The sequence below is a fragment of the Pyxicephalus adspersus genome, chromosome 1 (genome assembly GCF_032062135.1).
Source record: "Pyxicephalus adspersus chromosome 1, UCB_Pads_2.0, whole genome shotgun sequence".
NCBI classification, from domain to species: domain Eukaryota; kingdom Metazoa; phylum Chordata; class Amphibia; order Anura; family Pyxicephalidae; genus Pyxicephalus; species Pyxicephalus adspersus.
In genome coordinates this window covers 27,793,392-27,815,482 of record NC_092858.1, presented here as the reverse complement: position 1 = coordinate 27,815,482, position 22,091 = coordinate 27,793,392, and the positions used below count along the sequence as shown (strand labels likewise).

Here is a 22,091-nt window from a genome sequence, read left to right as displayed (position 1 = left end):
CAAATAATATTCCTTATTACCCGTTACATGAATTTGAATCCGGCCATTTCAAAACACAATACGCCAACCCATATCAGTTAATCTGCCTTAAAAAATGCCATGCAGACAATAGTGAAGTTTAAAGCGATCTGATGTTTTAATTACCTGAATAATCTGAGCAGCAAGTTCTGGGGTGCCATGTTTCAGGTCAAGCCCATTGATTGCCAGGACACGGTCATTACTGTGAAGTCTCCCATCCTGAGCAGCAAGTCCACCCTCAAGGAGATCCAGAATAAAAACTCCGGACTCGTCAGTTCTGCGGACAAGTTTGATACCAAGCTGCTCGTTAGTTCCTCTTTTATTCAGAGTAACATGAAAGCTTTCTTCCCTTTGCAAGCTGCTGTCCATGTGGGTCATAGATCTGCTTCCAAATCTCCTTTCTCGCAGTACAGTGAGATGCAGTACAGTGCATGGCTGAGACAAGACCACCCTGGCGTAGTTGTGTGATACATTGCTAATATCAAAATTATTTACCTACAGAAAGTATAAAATAGACTGTTATTCAGCGTAGAAAACGTACTTCAAAATCTAAAAAAAAAAAATCATTATTGAAGTAAAAACAAAAACTGATTACTATGGGTTTAATTACAGAAATTATATATGCAAGTGCAGGTAGACTGAACAGCCACTGCTGCAATATTTAAAAATGTCAGGAATTGGAATGCAAAAGAGTGAATATGTAAAAATAAGTTCACATTAAAGTAAACTTGTGCTATGCCTATGCAGGGAAAACAAATGATTCAGTTTAAAGCCAGATGTGCAGGCCCTCACATTCATGTATACTTAGCTTTCTGTTTCAATTTCTTTATTAGTTTTCATTTAAATCATACAAATAAATAAGCCAACATAAATTGTGTCTTAAGTTGTTCGTATTCCACAGATCATACCTAAACAGTATGATCTCTATACAACACAATCTTCCCATTTCTTTAACTATATATGTTTATCCCAACTTTTAATATTTCCCAGTTCTAGGTATTGCCAAATCTCTATCTTTTATTAGAATTATTATCTCGTTACACAGTATACTCCTAGTTGGTTTGTCTTTGTATTGTCATTTGCTTCCCCACTCCCACCCCCCTCATATATTCCTCAGTGACAAAATTATCTACTATAACCCTTTACCTATTATCACACTCAAAACAAATGTGCAATAAATTTATTAATAAGAGGAGAAATTTTAGCTACTTGCTCCAAAGAAAAATACCTGGAACTGCCAAACATGGGAGAGCATGTAACTCTCTCCTGTGTCTTGCAAAAAGCAGCTTGATGCACGAATAGTTTAAGGACTTGAGATGAGAATCAAATGATTCTTGTCCCATTCTTGCCTCAGGGAGAATCTGACACCGTCTGTTATGTGTACTACGTCCGTGTACAGGGGCTGTCCTGTGTCGTTCATGGATCCATTGCGGCGGATCCAGGAACGTCAAAAAACGAATGGCCACAATGCAAGTGAAGGGGATGGAGCGCAGCGGGGTGCCGCTCACTCGTTTTCCCCCCTCCCCTCTCCATAGAGCAGAACGGCACAGTATGTACAGCTCTCGTTCATGCATCGTGCAGTCTTTTTTTGTTGAAAAAGATCATTAAAGATTCTTTCCAACTACAAACATCTAACGTTTGTATGTAGCCTAACTCCTTGACTTTACTAGATAATTAAAGTTTATGTAAACCCAATCACAAAAATCTTGTTTTCTGTAGTCTTAAATTTTTATGTACTAGTAGTTTTAATTTTAAAAGTTGCTTGTAATCTTTTCAAATCTGCAGATTGTGTTAAAATAATACCTGATAACTTTGTTACAGAGGCCATGTTCAGGCACTTTCTATTCTAGGGTGACAGTTGTATTTTAATTGTGCTCCCTCTGTACCCTTTCTGTTTCCTGATCCATCAGATTTAAGACCGCAAAATGAGTAGGGAGGACAGATAACTGGGTTTAGGAAGCAAGGTGAAACCCTTCCCTTTTTATCTTTAAAACTGGGCCTTATAACACAAGGATTACCATCATGGTAGGAACTGCTTGGAAGCATGGCTGAACAGATGGCATATGTCCAAAATATGTCCTGATTTTAGAAAATGGCTAGCTGAGCTAGCACTATGAACTGGATGTGCAATGAATAACCATGGCGTTCTACATTCTAGGTCAGGGTATAATTATTACATCTTGAGTAGTTTATTATTTACAGATATCACTATATTACTGTAATGTAAAATTGCAATTCAACCCTTATACTTATAACTACTTACATTGCTGGCATAGTTTCAAAAGAATGATCAGACCAAAGAAGTGAAATACCAAAAGCCTATTAGAATCTTAACAGTTGGTCAATATTTCCATTTGCCCTAAATTATACCTATAGCCATTTTTATAGAAGGGTTAACCCTCTGTCCTTCAAGACACCAAATCAAGTGAGAGGAAATCCTTTGTAAAACAGTTATCACCAGTTTAGGTTGTTCCAAGATTGCCTTTCTGTTCCTGTCCTATTAATAATTTAAAACTTTGATTTCCAATCACTTTAGGTCTCAGTAGCAATATCCACAATAAAAAAAAAGAGGGGGTGAATCTAGCGGAGACACAGACAAAAAAAAAATTTGAGGCTCTAATTCCATACTCAGTATAAAACTACAACAAAAGCTTGCCTATACATAAAATTTAGGGTACTCATGGCTTTCAGAATTTTACAAAATTGTTGAACCAATCAGTTATATAAATATGAATATTAATGATATAAATATGAAAGCTGTAATTTCCAACTTAACTTAGAGTTTAAAAATTCCTAGGCTCTTAACCTCATGTTACAGCTTTGCTTAGTTACTGGTCTGAAACAAATATAGAGTGTGAAAATCCAAAGGTATTAGTTCATTACTTCACTGCACAGAATAATTACATTCCAGCAACCTCTGGGTTTTAATACTAGTCTGCGGTGACAACTCATCATTTTTAACACAACAGGGTCCCTAAAGTTCATTCAGGCTGGAAAAGTTAATTAGCTATATAGTATTTTGTACTGCTGTTGACTACTTCTTTTGCAGTTGGTTTAACTAGTGTAGTTAAACACATCTCCAGCTCCAAGACTGAGATTTATCATGGTGTGAAGGATCTCTAGATGTATCTCAATTTCCACAAATCTGAAATCACATGTAATGAGGATTGTGTTAAATTGGTGAAATGTATAAAGGGGTCCTTGTTTCCAGTAGTTTGTGCTAGCCAGTAATCATATTAGATTGTTCCATTACATAAATGATTATTTATGGCTACTACGGTAGCAGGGAAGACAATAAATCTTGGAGTTAGGTGGAGAATCTGTTTCCTTATTCTCAGTCACTGTCTGCAATTACAATGCAGGCTGCAGACAGTCCAAATACATAAAACTGCAACATTTATACGGCTTGTATTTGTAAGGACAGAGCTTCAAAATACAGGAAAGAAAATGCAGATGGTAAGAAGTCATATCTGGAAAACTGGATGGTAGCTCGGGAAATTTTAAAATGGGATCTGTGTAAACTAAACCAGAGTTCAACATTTATGTCCAGATGGATGCAGAATATACTGCTGTTAGTTCATATTTGCTTTAGCCGACCACTTTTCAATAGACTGTATGGGGAAAGTAACAGAACTGATTGAAAGGCCACCCTCTGACACACTTATAGTTATGTTTACCTACACTCCCCTACTTGTTAGTCCCTCGGTTGGAGGCTGTAGTCAATACCTGTGAAGCTCAGGGTCAGATATGTCGGAGGTTGTAAGGGAATAATTACATTTCACCTACAATGTCCAGGCCTGTGCACTGCATACTGAGGAGTCACATTCTACCTCATAGCAGTAAGTTGTAAATTCGTGAAAGGTCATAAGGTGCAACAGAGCACGGGGGGGGGAGCGCACGCCAAAAGTAAGTATATGTGAGTTAAGGGAAATGGAGCTAACTTTGCATATTTTAAAGTGGAACTAAAGTCGTTGGTGGGTGGTGCTTCTGCCATAACCGGGAGGTATGCTGTGCATATTTGTCGATTATTGGACATACTTATCTTGTGCTGTTGCCCTGCAGAATTGAAAAGTCCAAAATTTCTTAACTATGTATGGATGGGCGCTTCCATCTTTATTGTTGGCTCCATGCAGACTGCGGACCTTCATGGAAAAGGCGATTCTAATAATTGATTGGATGATGTAACTCATGCGCATGCTTTACATTATCCCAGGCAGCTGGCTCTATTTGCGATGTTGCCACACACAGAGCCAAGCCCTATACACTGTGTATACGTTGTGTGGTGTACAGCAGAAACAAAAAGCCAGGAGACAGGGAGCTCCTGGCAGTTTTTTGTTTAGGTATGCTACAAAATCTAAATTGTCATTAAAAACTCATTACATTTAAGCTTACCTTGCAGTTTATTTTTTATGATAATTTCCAAAAGCGGGTTGAGCAAGTCCAAATATACTGAAACTTGGTACGCAGACTAAGAACAGTGGTAGGACTGAATGATTCCATGTAGGTTAAAAAAAATGTAAGGATGGTTTAAAATATATTTAGGGGCAGGTCTGTGGACAATCTCAGCATCAGTCTGTGGACAATCTTAGCATCAGTAATGAAATTATTGACACATACCAATACCATTGTGTGAGCATGAGTGATGTTGCATGGTGCCCTAATTAAGTTACAACAGACTTTATAGGTCATTTTTCTTTTTTTAATCATAATCGATGATCACAAATAACCTAGTAACCAATCAGACGTCATCTTTCTAAAGTTTATGATACTCAGCACACAGAAAGATGATTTCTGATAGCTTTTGTGTGGATTACAGCACTGCATACTGCTCTTTTACTTTGATTAAATAAAAGCCATTGTGTTCTCTATTGTATCAGCTAGAAGGGGATTAATGTAATAATTCAGAGGCTTACTTGCAGGATTTGGTCACCAGCCAACAGCCTTCCATCCCTGGCAATAATGCCATCACGATATATTTCCTGGATGACAATGTTTATTAAAGGAGTCTCATTTCCCCCAACAATGCTGATTCCCAGCTCGATGTAAGGGTTGGAGCGGTGAATCTCAATGGTAGTAATCTCTCCCTCTGGCAGGCTTGCTGGTGGGTGCATAGCTGTCAAGTACATAAAAAAAGTAAAACAATGTCAGTAGTATGTTTATGGCTCAGTGGCTTCCTGGATCAATACACTGCAGGGATCAATACTACATATTTTACTACACGGCTGCTATATTTACTGAAACAAATACAAAAACATCTCTATAGCATAATACCATATTTAATATTATTACACACTATTTAAAAAGCGCCAAAATATTATGCAGCGCTGTATTAAGTCCATAGACATGTCACAAGCTGTTCCTCAAAGGAGCTTACAATCTAATGTCCCTACCTCATTCATATGTCATGAAGCCAAATAACCCAACTGCATATTTTTGGAATGTGTGAGGAAACCAGAGTACCTGGAGGAAACCCAGTGTCCTGGCCGAGATTCAAACCTGGGACCTAACGCTGCAAAGGCTGAGTGCTAACCTCTGATCCCCCATGCTGCCCAACCAATATCCTATTCTCTACTATATTCCAAAAGCTGGGATTTGGGTTCTCATTAAGGTATGAATGTTTGTATGTAGTTAGATATTTAAGGCACCTGCCAGACACAGATATAATGCAAAGTGTGGATGAGGGCTGTTATAAAGGTACCCATAGATACGAGATGACTGTTGCTCAATCTACCTATGAATACTGTTGGTCATCACATCCTGGGGGAAGTAAAATCCAGCCCTGGTTTTAATGCTGTTATCCAACAGGTTTGAGTTGTTACTAGTGCAAAAAGAGAGGGTAAGGGCAGGTTCAGACCTGCTTTGTGATTGAATGATTCCGCGCGGCTTCCCGAGGCTGGCACCTTGCACGACAGTGCTGGTTCTGCAAAAACCAACGTCTGCAAATTTGACAGCTGGCAAGAGTGAGTAATTCTATTACCGCTCACTGCTGCCCATATTCCTTCTCTATGTAGCGGCTGCCAGGAGAAGCTACATCAGCTTCCTTAGATGCAGTGGTTCCCTGGTATGAAAAAGCAGTAATGCACCACAACCTCTTGGCCAGTGTCAACATAAATCATGTCTAAATAATCCAATGGAGACAAATTGAGTGTCTCTAGTACTGAAAGTTGCTTGAACTAATATAGGTTTTAGACTCCCCTAACAAGAAAAAAAAGTTTTGATTTGTAAGGCTTGCTTTGACACCACCTTGGTTTTCAGTGCTGGTAGTGCAAACTGAATTCTCCCCAACTGCTCCTACATTACAAAGTACTTATACACTAAAGCACCCCACTGGTCTCTGATCCCCTACTATTTTTTACGGAGCCTGACCCTAACACCCAACCGGCCCACTGCCTGAACCTTACCACATAATCTCTAGGCTATGGTATTACCTCTCAAGCTTGATACAATCCTAAACATCTAAATGTTTTTTCTACACCTGCCTCTTAAAATATAACCTTTAAAATCCTAAATTCCTAAGCCTAACACCAATGTATAGTAATCCACTTTTGCTTGCATGAAATATAGAGATTCTGCTGTGGTAATATGCTTTTTACCTTATAATAGAACAATATGCTTAATAAAAAGAAAATACAATACCACAGGTCCTGTGCCAAAAGCATAAAGCACACTGCTCTCAGACCTGAATATCATATCATATCCTGCTTCTAGCTAAACCATAATGATACTAAAAAGAACTTCATAATATCAAGAAGTATATTTTACTGTAATTCCTGTGGCTGAGTTTGTCGGAAGTCCTTTGGGGTTTTAATTTCCCCAGAATGACAATATGCTTTTATCATACAACAAATTTTAGTTACTATTAAATCTTTGAGGTGAAAAGGTGACATTGAATCTGTTTCACATTTTCTTTAAACTATTAGATGACTGCAATAAACACAAAGAGTGATACATGGCATTTTCCATGAAATGAGCATAGTAATAATGTTATTATAGAACACTGAAAGGTAGCTATAGAAACAAACATAAATTGCACTGAAATGCCATGTTGGGTTTTCATTGTAAACATGCAGAAGTTATGATTGCTGTAGCTCTCTAATAACAGGGACATTATTGTAGAAATTTAAAGCATTTCAAATGGTAAAGGTTTACTAAACCCAGGTGGCATTTTTTTGGCTTTTTGGATAATGCCAGTGTAATGGCTATTGTGTGCACATGGTATTTTGTTGCTGGGGAAAATATTAAAATAGATTTATCAGAGAAAAAAAAATATTTGTTGGAAGTGTACAGATCTAGAACAAATAAGGGAGGCCTTGATTTAACTACCTGCTCATGCTTTGCCTGCTATTTATTACATTGCTATGGATCTAGGTTTGTTGATGGCAATGTACGCATGTGCATAGGAGCACATTCCACTGACAAGAGGTAGAACCCTAACAGGTGCATACATTGTCACAACTATCATTTAATGGGCTAGTATACCTCCCACGTGTATAAGCTGATAAAAAGCATAATAAAAGCAAAACATAATGAGCCTTATTTAATAAAGCTCTCCAAGTCTGGAGAGGATACGCTTTCATCAGTGAACCTGGGTGATCCAGCAAACCTGAAAAGGATCTTGTCCAGCAAACAAATAGCAAATGACTTTGAAGAAATCAACTCCAGGTTTACTGGATCACCCAGGTTCACAGATAAAAATGTGTCTTCTCCAGGGCTTTAATAAATCAGACCCATTGCAGGCAAAGCACCACCCAAAAACAGGCGGGTGGTTACTAAAAAGTCCCGGATGGTGCTCCCAGCTAAAATGGGCTGGGGATAACACTGGATTTAGTAACTATATATAAAAAAAATCTGAGTGATTTCCTAATTGCTGATTCCTAAAAAAAAATACTGGTAATGTTCCATGTTTTTCTCATTATGTGCTGGATGCCCCTGCAGTCAGACCCCCTAGGCAGATGCATAGGTTGCTATGACTATAATTTACTACCGAATATGATCTAAATAAAGACTGAATGACGTTGAAAATATCATCATTGAAAGATTATCTTCGAGCTGTCAGTAAAACACAGAATCAGCCCTAATGTTGATCACACAGCAAGCAGATACACAACATTCCAGGAAGAATCTCTCTTTTTAATGGCTCCCATGAAACACAAGGACAGGTAATTTATTAGCAATATATAATACTGAAGACAGTCAGGGGAGCTGTAACATTGTATGGAGTGTATGAGGTCTGTGCAGCACACACACCAGAAAATACTATGGCTAATGGAAATTTGGATTGATTAACTCTAAAGGCCACAAGATACACTGGTGAATTTAAGTGTTTTGCAGATACTCTCAGGATGCAAAAATGCTGATGCACAATGGAAAATGAAAATGTATTCAACTATGATTACTGCAGCAATGTCTGCATCTCTATCAGTTTTTTCCCGGATTTTACACAAACCATTTAAATAAAAATGATATTTAACACACTCCTCCATGCTACTAAATTCTTACATATAAAAAGCCCCCTTTTGATTGCTGAAAATCAAACCAATAAGCGCCTGAAGCCCAGACACTTTACTACATATTTAAGGATCATGATTCCCATTTAGACATTTGTCTACAATAAAGAAGTTGAGCTTAATTTATCAAAGCTCTCCAAGACTGGAGAACTGGGAGAACAAGCAAACTTAAAATGAATCTGGTCTACTATTGAAAGCATTTGCAATTATTGAATAGCAAATGATTTGAAAGAAATCAACTTCAGATTTGATGGATCACCTAGGTTCTCCCATGGTAAGTATATCTTCTCCAATCTTGGAGAGTTTTAATAAATCAGGCGCATTTTGTCAAGACAGCATCACAAAACAAAAAACATATATGAATGTGCTGTGATACAAAGGCAGAAGCCTAGGGTCATTTCCCCATCATCTGCTCAAGCACATAAATATTTGCAAGCATGCTACACATGCACACAGGTAACCAACTTCATACAGGCAATCAAATTTTCAGCACTGGCACCAAAGGACCTATTTAAGGGCAAGTGATGGATGTTGCTGGATGGTCCTCAGCTGGTTCCTTGCAATCTTATGTAACCTGTTCATGTTGTCTGTCTTACCCACTGCTGACCTGGCTTGCCTCTGGACCTGTTTCTGTTCTGCTTACCTGTTGCTGAGCCGCCTTGCCTTGGTTCTACCTACATATTGAAGACTTGGCTAAACCTTGCTACGGCTTTCCTTCATTGATTTCTCCAGCTTTGTCTATGAATTTGTCTCCTGCTCCAGCCTTCATCTGCACCCTATGGCCTGTGGTGCTTATGTCTGCTTTCCTACTAATAAGTGACATCTTCAGGTAACCTTGCCATTCATCTACCTTCATCTACCCCAGGGTGGTCCTGCACATTAAGGGTACATTCCTTCTTACTGCAGGGGTGTATAGAACAGACGTGTAAGGCAAACTCTCTCAGCACACTACTCTCTAACCATGTACTTGATGCATTGTTAAAGAAAAACAGAACTACCCCAGTGCCTTAGATACAATTTTTATACTGCTCATTGGCATGATGTGCCCTGCTGAACTAAGCAAGGTTTGAAAATGAACAAAGAAGTCACAATTTCATAAAGCGATTGGTGTCACAAAGCATACAGTACTACGGGTAATTTATTGGAACACATTATGCCGACCAAACTGCCTATTTGTCTTGAGATAGAAAAAATAAGACCAATACAAGATTATATACATATACTTAGAAGCAAATAGATCGATTAGAGAAAAATTAAAAAAAAATAACTGGACAATGCCTTCTAATGTGTCCAATCACTATACCCAACAATCCTTAATTTGTAAAAACAGCGTGTCACCAAATTCTTGATTCGGTTATTTTGTTATAACAATAATCAGACTATTCTTTCTTCAACAAAACCATTTAGGTTTCTTACACAACAACACAAATTTGGTGTAAATGAAATGGTTTGTTTATTTTGGCATTGCATTTACCAGCATATACTAGAGGAATTACTGGAGGAATTATTTTTATAGACAAATATGACTATGGAGATTATTTATAATTGCTTTTGTAGTTTCCCACATTGTGGATTCCTAATTATATAATACTGCAGTGTAAACAGGAAAGGAAATGGCTCCCTTACCTGACCTTGAGATTTAAACTGCTTTGTGTACACACTGAATGAAAGGGAACAAAAATTACAACTAAAGCTGCTTTCCCATCCAGGATGCAAACAATGGATAAATGAATGTAAACTAAAGAATAGAAATACCACTACAGGACAGATTTATATGATGCTAAAATGAAACAAGACTTGGGTACAGTAGCCTCAATTAAAATATACAATAAAGTGTATTGTTCAAAGATTCTCCATAATCAGTATGCACATAAGTGACCTGAACAGGGGCATTTACAATTGTGCTTAACAGAATACATAATGTTCAGCAACTACATCTCTATTCTGTGAAAGCAAGTTTTCACTTATACAGTTTCACCACAATATTGGAAAAACCTTTTCTTAAAGCAGATGGTATATTTGGGGTGGTAGAGCCCCTTGAAATGTATTTACTGGACAGATATATATATTTGCAGTATTTTTAAAGAATAAAAGCTAAAAAAAATGTTAGCGATGCTTTTCAACATCTGTACAAAACTTGTAGAAAGGGCACAAAGCTTGTAGAAAGCCTTTCTAGAAGAGTGAAGATTGTTCATCCACAAATGGGGAACCAAATTCATATTAATGCTTGTAGTTTTTGAATGAGATTTTCAACAAGTTCAGTGTGGGGATGCCTGGAATAAGGAAGCTGGTGGCTGCTTAGTATGAAAGAGTGGGCACCTGTTTCCAGAGTCGTCTGGTAAGTAATTCTCTGTATTGTTAGTTACCATACAATTCAATATCACCTATTAGACTGCTCTGCAATTGTGCACTTGGCAAGGCAGGAAATGAGCTTTGAACTTGTAAAATGAAAAAAAAAAAAAACCTAAAGCAACTATAGTCAAAGTTTCCCCTCTGTTCAAATAGATTTGCCACAACATTATTTATATTTTTCTAGAAAAAACAGATTAAAAAATAGTGTTATATCCTGTAATTATCCAGGAGCCTGAGCCATCTCCTAAAGATTTTAATTGCAGTGTAAACAGACAAGGAAGACTGCTAGTGATGAACAAAATGATAGTTAAAACAAAAGACTATTTCTCACATGCACATATCCCTCTGAACAGGATACAACCTACCCAGGCAGTACTCCTACCCAGCTTCCACCACTATTGCACTATGAATCGGAGGAAAATGTTTTTTGGACAGATTACTTTAGGATGAAGCAGGTAAGATAATTATGTGGGCAAGAATTAACTGTAGACAGTTTTTTTTTTAACCTTATGCCAATCTGTACTTTCGGTTTAATTTAACTTAAGAACGTGTTGCTTTACGTACTCTCAGACACGGTGCTTTCCTCAAAGGCAGGATTATCAAACCCTTGTTCATCTGACCATACAGGAGCCAGCACAGTTGGAGTTGAGTTTCTTTCCAGTAGTGCTGTCCCAGCCTTTTCCACATCTGGAGATACAGTTGTTGAATGATCAATTACAGCTGGAATATTTTCTGCTTCAATGTCTATTTGCAACTTGGTGGCTCTTCTCTGATCCAACACTTGTCTTCGATGTGAAGCTCCTGGACACCTGAAAGGAGAGAATACCTTTACTATTGTATGTTTGGTATAAATAAACCAATTTGATATGAAACACTAATATCAATCACTTTAGTAGATTCCTCTATCAAGACCACTGGGGTTCATATAGTGTACAAAATTTAGTACAACATCTGCTGGAGACCATTGGTCTACTGAATACTAGGGAGTGACAGATGAGCTGGTGTGATATAGGTAGGTCAGGTCTTCTCAGCTCCCTTCGTACAAGGCATTTTGTCATAACACATTAGTATAGCATTGGATTAAAAATGGCTTCTTCTTCCAACTAGGCTCCTAAACACTCTCTATACATTGCTGTCAATATACTGCTCTTTTCACATGTGAAGGCAATACTACTGGGACAAAGAAAGATTATAAGATTAAAAAAATGTATAATAAAAAGACATTTTAAGCCTAGTACATGTTTCGAATACCACTTTTGAACCAATCTGACAAAATGGGCAAAACATCCAAAGAGAACTCAACAGAAGACCAACGGTAAGCAACTGTTTTTTTTGTCCTGGTTTGTTTGCACATCCTGTGGGTCACCCCATCTCCACCCCCAACAAAGGTGGAATGGCAGAATATTTCACATGTGTGTGCCGTGTTTTAGGACATAGCTACCCAACAGAACAGTGAATTAACTGAACTGGTTAGTCCAGCAGAAAAATACATACCATACCGATAAACTAGTAAAAGTGAAAAAGAAAAATAGAGACTGGATTTTATATTGTTTTCTGCTTTGTAAAAATCTACATTTCTATTCTTGACACATGTTCTACTGCGGAACCATAAACCCTCTGTTAATCCCTACTTCAGTTATCCTAGAGAAGAAAAAGAAAATGTGAGCAAATAACAGCTTTCCCAGATCTACTGATATGACCTCTATCCTTTCTTTGATATATTTTCTTTAAATTCTACTAGTATAAACTGAAATACTTCTGTGAGCTAACAGGAAAGAAGAAGATAGTATTAACTGTACTGTACATTTTGCTTTATTTCATATGCAATATTCAACTCCCATTATGGACATCAGATGAAATATGAAAGTAGGATAAAATAATGAGGATAGATGAAAATGCAATAAATAAAATAAAAATCGGTTAATCAATAACAAATACCTCTAGAGTTAAAACTGTATTAACTTTCCAAAGCACAAAAAGCTAAAATAAACCTTGTGTCTTAACTGTATATACTGTAAATACGCATGTTTGTATGTGTGTTGAACATAAGATAAACATGGGGAATAGTGTATGTCTCGCACACAAATATAATGTTTTACAGCAATAAGGACTCTTGGTTTAAAAGAAATAATGTGCCCCAGTTACAGTAAACTCTCTGTATGCAAAACTTTATCTCTAAAGACTTTAAAAGTCTTTATTATAACATTAGTCCTGCTGTGGAGACTTCACTACATATCTAAAATGTGCTGAGTGACCCGTTTATGACCTGTCCCTCATCCCTGGCCTTGTTAATATAGCACTAACATCAGCACATTAGTTCTGATTTGTTTAGGAAATCCTTGTACTGAAGAGCAGTGGTATTTCCCTACTCCAATTAACTTATCTGCTTGCATCTGCACTTATTACCAGAAAGCATTTGCAAGCATATTTCACAGTGCTTTAAAATAAAGCCAACACTCCACTGACTTGGTTAGCTAGTTTGGCTATTTTTCTTTTTACAAATGCACCCTGAGAGGATCCACTGGGTGCTGTACCAGACATAGCTAGCAGGGAGGAGCACTCCCCAAACAGACCCAGGCCCAGAACATAGGTGGAATTCCACACAGACCAAAAAAAACACCAAGTACCTACACCAGAGGAGCTGGAATCTACAGCAAGTCAAAGGTGAGTCTGCAGATGTCTTGCCAACTCCCATATAGCAGGTTTGAGTAGCCTAGGAGGGGAATAGCAAGACGTGTGGAACTTCTGTCCAAAACAGTGTACAGTGATCTGCAAGCAGTGATCTGCAAGAAGTAGCTTGAAGCTGCTGTAACTGTTGTTCTGATCTTTGGAGCCCAGATGAAGTCATGACTGTAATAGCCAAGGGCCTCATGTAAGTTCAGAAATTTAGTTTGGGGGTGATTTAATAAAGCTCTCCAAGGCTGGAGAAGATAGACTGTCACAGGAGAACCCAGGAGTGAATCAGCAAACCTGGAATTGATTTCCTAAAAAATAATTTACTATTAAGATGGCAAAAGTTTTCAATCCTGGACCAGATACATTTCAGGTTTTTCTGGATCACCTAGGATCTCCTGCAATAGTCTTCCTTGGAGAGCTTTATTAAGTCAGGCCCATTGTAAGAAGCAGAGATACCAACCTGGGACACCAGTTTATGAAGTAATAATGACGGGAGAGATCCCGCAGCTAAATAATTAAAGGCTTAAAAAAAGAACTGTGAATGCACAAACATAAAATTGAACATTGAGCATTAAACGCGTTTGGTAAATAAGGGTGGATGCCAAAATCCATTTCTGAAATGCAAGAGAAGCGGTATCAAGCATTGTCTATGCAGACACAACATATAAAAAAGTATTATGCCCAGCATGCAAGACAAGAGAAGTGCTGATGTGCAGCAATTATAAATGCAAATTAAAAACAAATACTGAGAATTACACCCACACAGAAAAAAAACTATGCAGTATCCGTACATCAGAATAAAACAGATTCTAAGAATCGTTCCCAAGGACAAGAAAAATACTACTGTACAGCACGTACACAATACATACAGAATAAAAACATACACAGGGAAATGTAACAAAAGCAGTACCATATAGTAGCTTTATATAAATCATATCACCCTTTTAAAATCAAAACAGCATCAATACAGATTTGCTGTATTTTACACATTTGTACATATTAGGACAGTCTTTTAAAATATAGGCCAATAGGTAACTATTCAAAGAAAAGAACTGGGGTGAATTCGATGAGAATAATCCAGGGTGATTAGTATATCATGAAGGAGGATGGGATTACCATTTCTAAAGGGCTGATAAAAAATTAGGTAACTGCCTGGATTTTAAAGTTGGTTGACATGGTGAAGGGGTAGTAAATAAATCAATGCATTATGAATTGCCAGCATCACTGTCCCTAGTTTGTAAAGTATTGTGCTTAATTTTTTCATTAGTTTGCAGTTCAGACATAGCAAGCAGATTTATTTAATAAATGAATGTGGGTATATGTGCAAAATATTCTATTTTATTGTTTTGCCCAGTCAATCAATAACAGTGCATAGTGTATGGCTAGCCTACAATAATTTATTATTCCTGATTGATTTATTTTTCCTTTCCAAGACTTGAGAACCTGGGTGATCCAGCAAACCTAAAATGGATCTGGTCCAGGATTGAAATTATTTGTCATTCTAGGTTGTCTGGATCACTCAGCTTCTCCCAAGTCTTCTCCAGTTTTGGAGAGCTTTAATAAATCAGGCCCAATGTGTTGCTGCTCCTTTATTTTCCAATCAGCAGGCTGGTAATGTGCCATCTGCTACAACTGGAGGGTGAAGATCTACCTATGTTGTCTATGGTTTAGGTGTATATTTAGACTGTTGCCTGGAGTTCGGCTTAAACATCTAATAGTTTTACCTTTCTAAAAGGCTGATTTTATCAATGCCTTGCCCTTGCAGAAAATCTTACTGCGATCAATACACAATGAATTTACGGCGTACTGACAGAGAGGGCAAATGATTGTGGCCGGGTAAATAGGTCCCTGTGCCTGGAACAATGAGTAGTCATCTTAATTTGTGTCCTGATACAGGGTCACTGTAAGGAAAATAATGATCGCCAGAACAGCTTGTGTTTATTTTATCAGTCCCCTGAATGGGCTCATCATATTAGCCAACCTCGCTCCAATTAGGCTGATAATCTGGCCCCCAATTCTGGTACTGGAAAAGGATTAAGCACCACTGAAATAAATTGTTGCATTGTCCTGTGTTACATAACCTGGCAATCAAGCATGAGATTTATGACATGTTTCCTTGTGCTGGTAGGCTTAAGTGATTTACTTTTCTCCAATCACACTGTGGGGCTGTCAGCCGAGTGTCTCATTATGAACAGATAAAGGCGCGCTTCTCTCACTTATCATATATTGAATCTGGGACTCCGCTGTGTAAAGACAGATTTCTAGGTTCCATATTCATCACTTCCCCATTTTCTAGATGTGATACAAGTGTATGTAGGCCCAACAATGAACCTAGCTGTTGTCATTTTTTATTTGCTCCCTTTTCGATCACTAAATATACCATTGAAAATGTTTTGTTTTATCTGTCTGATAAGAAAACAAAACACTGTTTAGGTGATCATCACTTTCGGTTATGGGATCGCCCTATTTACCAAGTACTAGTCAATATGTTTGCCACTTAATTATCATCGCATTGCTAAAATAGAGATTGCCAGCTGTGTGCTTTTAGTCCAAGAGACACAGGGAAGCCTGAAAAAACCTTACAATAATAAAAATATTATGACTAATAATGAATGTGTCTCTCCTCTTTAAATGTCAGTATTATTGAGGGCTGGTGGGGTTGTACTGATAGTACGCTACCTGATGGTCTATAGTAGGATCTACATCGGTGCGGCCTGGGATTTGAAATACATGGGGAGGTGAACAGGAGAATCGAGGACACATAGACATGTAATGTCTGAGACTTCTTTGGTGCCTGACTGTGACGTGTGCTATGCAAATATGCCAAATGCAGGTATATAGCTTTTGCATTTGTTCTTTTTAAGGTATTTTTTTATTGGGGAAAGTGGCATCAAAATGTTTTTCTGTGTGGCCCTGTGAATTCTAGCTAACCTTCCAGATGCATCTTGGTAATGTCATTAGTCCAAACCTCCTAATTCTGACTCTGCATCTCCTGACTACCTCCGGTTTGCACTACTGAAACACATGTATAATAGAGCAGAAAAGAGTTAAATATATTAAAATTGACACATTGGGCCGTATTTATTAAAGCTCTCCAAGACTGGAGAGGATATACTTTCATCGGTGAAGCTGAGTGATCCAGCAAACCTGGAATAGATCTGGTCCACGACTGAAAACATTTGCTTACAAATAGCAAATGACTTAAGAAATCCATTCCAGGTTTGCTGGATCATCCAGCTTCACTGATGAAAGTGTATCTTCTCCAGTCTTGGAGAGCATTATTAAATCAGGCCCAATGTATATAATCAGTGGCACTTGTAGACTATATGCAAGTCTCATTTTTCACCAAAATGCCTATATTTTGACAGCTGCTCCTGTGTAAAGGCAGTTCTTGGCTGTACTTTTGACAGCTGGTAATTGCTGGTGGGGGGCAACAGCAGAGAAGAGCCATAGGACATACAAGATACATCTTAGAAACTTGAATTGAATTTTTTTGTTCCTCATGTTCCTCAAATGATAAAATTGTGAAATATTCAAACATTTTACTGCTATCCAGGACTCTGAAACGTCCCCACACTTTCCCAGTTAACCAGCTTCACCACAGACAGATTTTTGTAAAATTCTCTAGCAGAAGGCTAGAGCCCTATCACTTTCATTGTTGCTTGTGTTCCTGTTGCAGTTTTCCTCACTTCTTTTATGATGAAAGCTTTGTCCTTGTGACAGTAAGTGTTGAGAAATGTTTCCAATGATAGGGAAATGAAATCCTTAATTCTCAACTATTCAAGACTAAAAAGAAAAAAAAAAAACTATACTTTACTTACATACACTTTATGAATGCCAGTTAATAACCCCAACTGTACATTATCACAATATTTCTACATATTTTTAGAATGAGATGAATCTAGAAGATATAAGGCAATGAAAAGAATAAAGGAAACAATAAGTATTTCTCAGATCATAATAATACACCAACGCCATATTTTAATCATTTGGAAAAACTCATCTGATCATTCACCTTTGGAACTGCTAGAAGCACAGAAATTCAGGATTTAATACAGCTTAGCATTACTGGCTGTGCTGAACAACAATTGCTAATTCCCGAAAGTCTGATAAGAAAAAAAAAAGAGCCTAAGCTGACTGCCAGTCAATGCATTCAGAATTCACTTAACACTTCTCGGGACTGCAGAGAGAAAAAATGAGCACCAGTGAAGGGCAAATAATGCATTGTTCAATAACAAACACTTGTTTGATAAACTGGCTGGGTAATATGGAGACATGGCAATAATTTGTGAAAGTGGCAAACATGGCAACCAATCACATTTAAAGTGACCAGCATTTTAAGTGGCTTCCTCTGCAAAATATAAACATTATTGAGTCCCTGTCAGGTCTCAAAAATATATCTGCCAAAACTCTGGTTAAAAAGAGCAACTTACATTTTTGGAGTGTTGTGTTTAGGGCTTTCATTTTTGTATATCTTACACTTACCACGCACAATATCACACACCTAAACCTTCCTTCTGTTCCAGATGAGCATCCTCCTTTGGAAAATCCAGTATCCAAGAGCTTTGTATGCTTGTGTTCCCTGCCGCACACCATGGCTCCTTCCTCCAGCCCCTATGACACTAGTACTAATACTAGTTATGTTACTCAGCAATGACAAGGTAGTAGAGGAAGAAGTCACTGAATATATTGTGGGACATGGTCTAAAGTGCTGGAGTTAAGGTAAGACTGCTGGAGAGATAACTATAACCTCATCCAGTTTGATACCTTCGGAGATCTACCTGTCTACATGCACTTGCCCCAGTGTTGGCAGAACATTTTGGGTCTGGACTGGTTCCTAATAATGACCTTGGTAGCCAATACCTTTGCAATGTGTGTCTGCACTCCTCCTAGTAGTCTCCATCACTGGTTAATTGAAAGGGTGACAATGAAGCAATTGTGATACTGTTGTCAGGCCATAACAGGAACTATCTAAACAAGGACCTTCATGGCAGAATCACCGTAATCTTTTATTGAAAAAAAAAAAAAAGACCCCAAAAATGAAGACTGGTCACTTCTACTCCTTCTTCACAAGCAGGGAAACCGGCAATGCTATTGCCCCTTTTGTATTTCTTGTAATGCTATTCTTAAAATTGCTATTTTAGCACCACCTTGGTTGGCTAGTTCTCCTGTTCAGATATCTTTGTGAAATGTATATACAAAATACTGAATTCAAATAAATTCCCAATCTGCTTCTGTCTTCTAGCATTGGATAATCTTTGCTGCAGCTGGCTAAATCGGTCCCATTATAAAAATTACCATATTGGGGATGAAAGTCTAAAACCAAAGTTCCCATTTATGGATCAGAATGCAGTTCATGTAAATAGATATTATTTTTTGTGAGTTGACTTTATCATCTGTAGACACATATAGTATAAAAAACAATATAAAAGTAAACAGGCTTGACGCAATACACCAGTATGAGGAGCATCAAATGGAAGCAGACTTTATCAGCCTAATAGACTGTTCATTGATTTCAACGAAGGTGTCACCACCCCAGGACTAAAATGTAACATTGGGGCAAAATATGGCAGACTCTGAAATAACTCGCTTTGAGACAGCTTTACTTTAGGTTCTGGTAATAAAACAACTTATGGGAAAAACTGGGAAAAAAACAAACTGCTTATGTTGGCAATGATCACATACCAACAGTAATTTTTTTGTGCTAAGAAAATAAGGGCCTAGTATTTTAGCACCCAAAGTCACACCCCTGCTGTGCTCACATTAAATGTATCACAAATAATTACTATATTAAAAAATTGCACCTACATGTGCTTTTTATTACCACTACTTTCTTTTATACTGTCTTCAGACCATAAAGACAGACAATGCAGGGGCAGAAGGTTTTGAGTCTAAAAGAAGGACAGTGCCTCTGAATGAAGGACAGTTGGGAGCTATGTCAGTGATTGATGTTGGCGATACATATTTCCTGCCATTGTGATTTTACACAATAGCTTTTGTGTGCAAAGGAAAAAAAGACTTCGAAAAAAAAATAGATTTAATAACAAGTCACTGTGGTATATTGTCTATATATAAAATCACAGGCCCCAACTGCAATCTGTAATGAGGACCACAGCACTCAAACACTGGAAGCAGGTCAAGGCATTTGGGGCTGTGTAATGAAGGCAGGATTAAGAACTGCTTGACGTACATCTGACCTAAGTAACTTTTCCTGTACTGGAAATGAGAGTCTGCCACAGCATCAGAGGTGAATTTCTGAGCACAGCAGTGTAATAACATCATAGCTTCAATGGTTCCGAGTGGAAAACTGAAACAGGTAATGAAGCATGTCTCATACACACAATGGGAACTTTCAGCTTCATTTTATTCAAGCACCACTTATTATTGTCTGGCTGCTGTCTGGGTTTCTTCATAAAATCCTAATCCCTGCACAGGGCATTGGAAGCTCTTTATATCAGACATAGGAAAGCCATCAATCCAACAGCTGAGAACCTGGAAAACCTACCAAGTCCTATGCTGATTTTGTAGTATGCTTTGACTTGCAATTCATTACCCATTTGACAAATTCTGTTATATGTATTTACTGCCTGACATAAAAATAGTTGCTTGCATACCGTGTTTCCCAGATGATAAGGCATCCCCATCAAATAAGCCAACCCCCCATTTTTGCTCAAACAATTAAAATAAAGCACCCCCCGCAAATAAGACATCCTCCAATACCTGATACTGTGTGCCTCTGTGTGACTCCTTGATGCTGGCTGCAGTGCAGAGTTGAACTGAAAGTAACTTCAAAGCCAGGAAGGACAAGCAAGTTGCTGATCCCTGCCCTAACAGAGTCTGTTACCCGGCCGTAGAAGCCAAAAAAAAGTGAGTCAGTGATCAGAAAGGGGACAATCAATGGCACATGAGTGATCAGAAGGGGACAATCAATGGCACATGAGTGATCAGAAGGGGACAATCAATGGCACATGAGTGATCAGAAGGGGACAATCAATGGCACATGAGTGATTTTCAATAATAAATGTGTACTGTAGTCTTCTTCATGGAAAAATAAGACATCCCCCTGAAAATAAGACCTAGGGCATATTTTGGCATTTCAAAAAATATAAGACAATGCCTTATTATAGGCGGAACAGGGTAGTATAATGACATTTCCTGTAGAATTAGCAATACATAGGGTGCATTATCATGGTGTGATAGGAACACATTGGATAAAAGCAGTCCACAAGTCCTCTCGATCTCATTAATAATTTAAATTACAACCTCATCTTTGTAATTAGAATAAATGGCAATACATTGTTTTATTATGCTTCTAAAAGACTTTGATATATTTGTGTTCCTTGAAAAATGTTCATACTTTAAAAACTCATTTATTTCCTCCACTGTGAGCAGTTTTTCCTAATGAGGATGGGTATGCACCACTAGCAGAGAAAGAACGGCTCTCTAAAAAAGGATAGATGAGGTCTCGACTACCAATAATTACAATAAGAAAACTTTGGGCTTTTGCTGATTGCTGCCATGAGTTAGGATAGGGACACTATACACACCAATCCAGGGCTTGTAAAGGTCCTGGTAAACCTTGCAATAGGTTGGGGTCCTTGGAAGACTCAAACCACAATAGGGAACCTACACAACCTAAACCAGGGCTTCTACTAAGAGGCATTGGCAAATAAAAGCTAGGATACCATTTTACCTATGCTAGGTAAAATTTACTTTTCTCTTACCTAAAAGAGGAACATGCTCAACACATTTAGTAAATCAATATCATTATATACACGACAGGATAGATCTGGGCCTGGCATTCAACTTTGGTTCTGTGTCAAATTCGAACAACCCAATTGAAGGAATGTTTAACAGTCTGATTCTAAAGGCATTGAAGCAGAATCAAGCAGTCAATTTCCACAGAATGAATTCACTATACAGGTAAGTCCTTGAGTTAAGAACATCCGACATACGGACGTCTCCTAGATACAAACGGGACTTCCTGGAGGCTTGATGGGGGGAGGGGAATTTCACATGGGTTGCAGAAAAAGTCTTTTGCTGTTCTGTAACATCTTGTAACTCTTTAATGACCAAGACAAACTCTGCAGCCGTTTCTTTTTGCATATCAAACCACAGCTTGCTCCAGAAGGTAATAAATGTATAGGCTGCATAAAATTTTTTTTTCGCTTTGTTTAGTTCACAGTGGGGATTTTATACAGTAACTGACACCACGGTGCCTAATATTATGTTGGGACAAACATCTGTCCTAATTGCATTTATTAAAATAATGTACCTGTTCAAGTTTTAAAATGTATAGGTCAGGGGTCTGCAACCTGCGGCTCCGGAGCCACATGCGGCTCTTCAGCCTCCTTGTTGTGGCTCCCTTCGGCTGCCGCAGGGAGATCTCTGATGGGGGATTCCCTTCCTCCCAAGACACTGCGGAGGAGGGGGATTCCCTATCCGGTGTTCTAATGAAAAAAATCTACCAGTGAAATAGATCTACCACGGGGCGTGTACAATGACATCCCCCTCCTTTGAACCCCAATTCCTCTGGAA

At 38.1% G+C, this 22,091-nt stretch overlaps 1 protein-coding gene across 1 annotated transcript in view; it reads right to left on the bottom strand.

Moving 5' to 3' along the window:
* LNX2 (ligand of numb-protein X 2) overlaps positions 1-22,091 on the bottom strand; it is an 83,796-nt gene that overhangs the window by 16,141 nt on the left and 45,564 nt on the right. The window contains exons 3-5 of the mRNA XM_072404625.1: positions 11,442-11,686; positions 4,932-5,131; positions 145-513 (exon numbers count right to left, since the gene is read on the bottom strand). Of these exons, the coding sequence (XP_072260726.1) occupies positions 145-513; positions 4,932-5,131; positions 11,442-11,686 (814 nt within the window). The remainder of the gene's footprint in view (positions 1-144; positions 514-4,931; positions 5,132-11,441; positions 11,687-22,091) is intronic.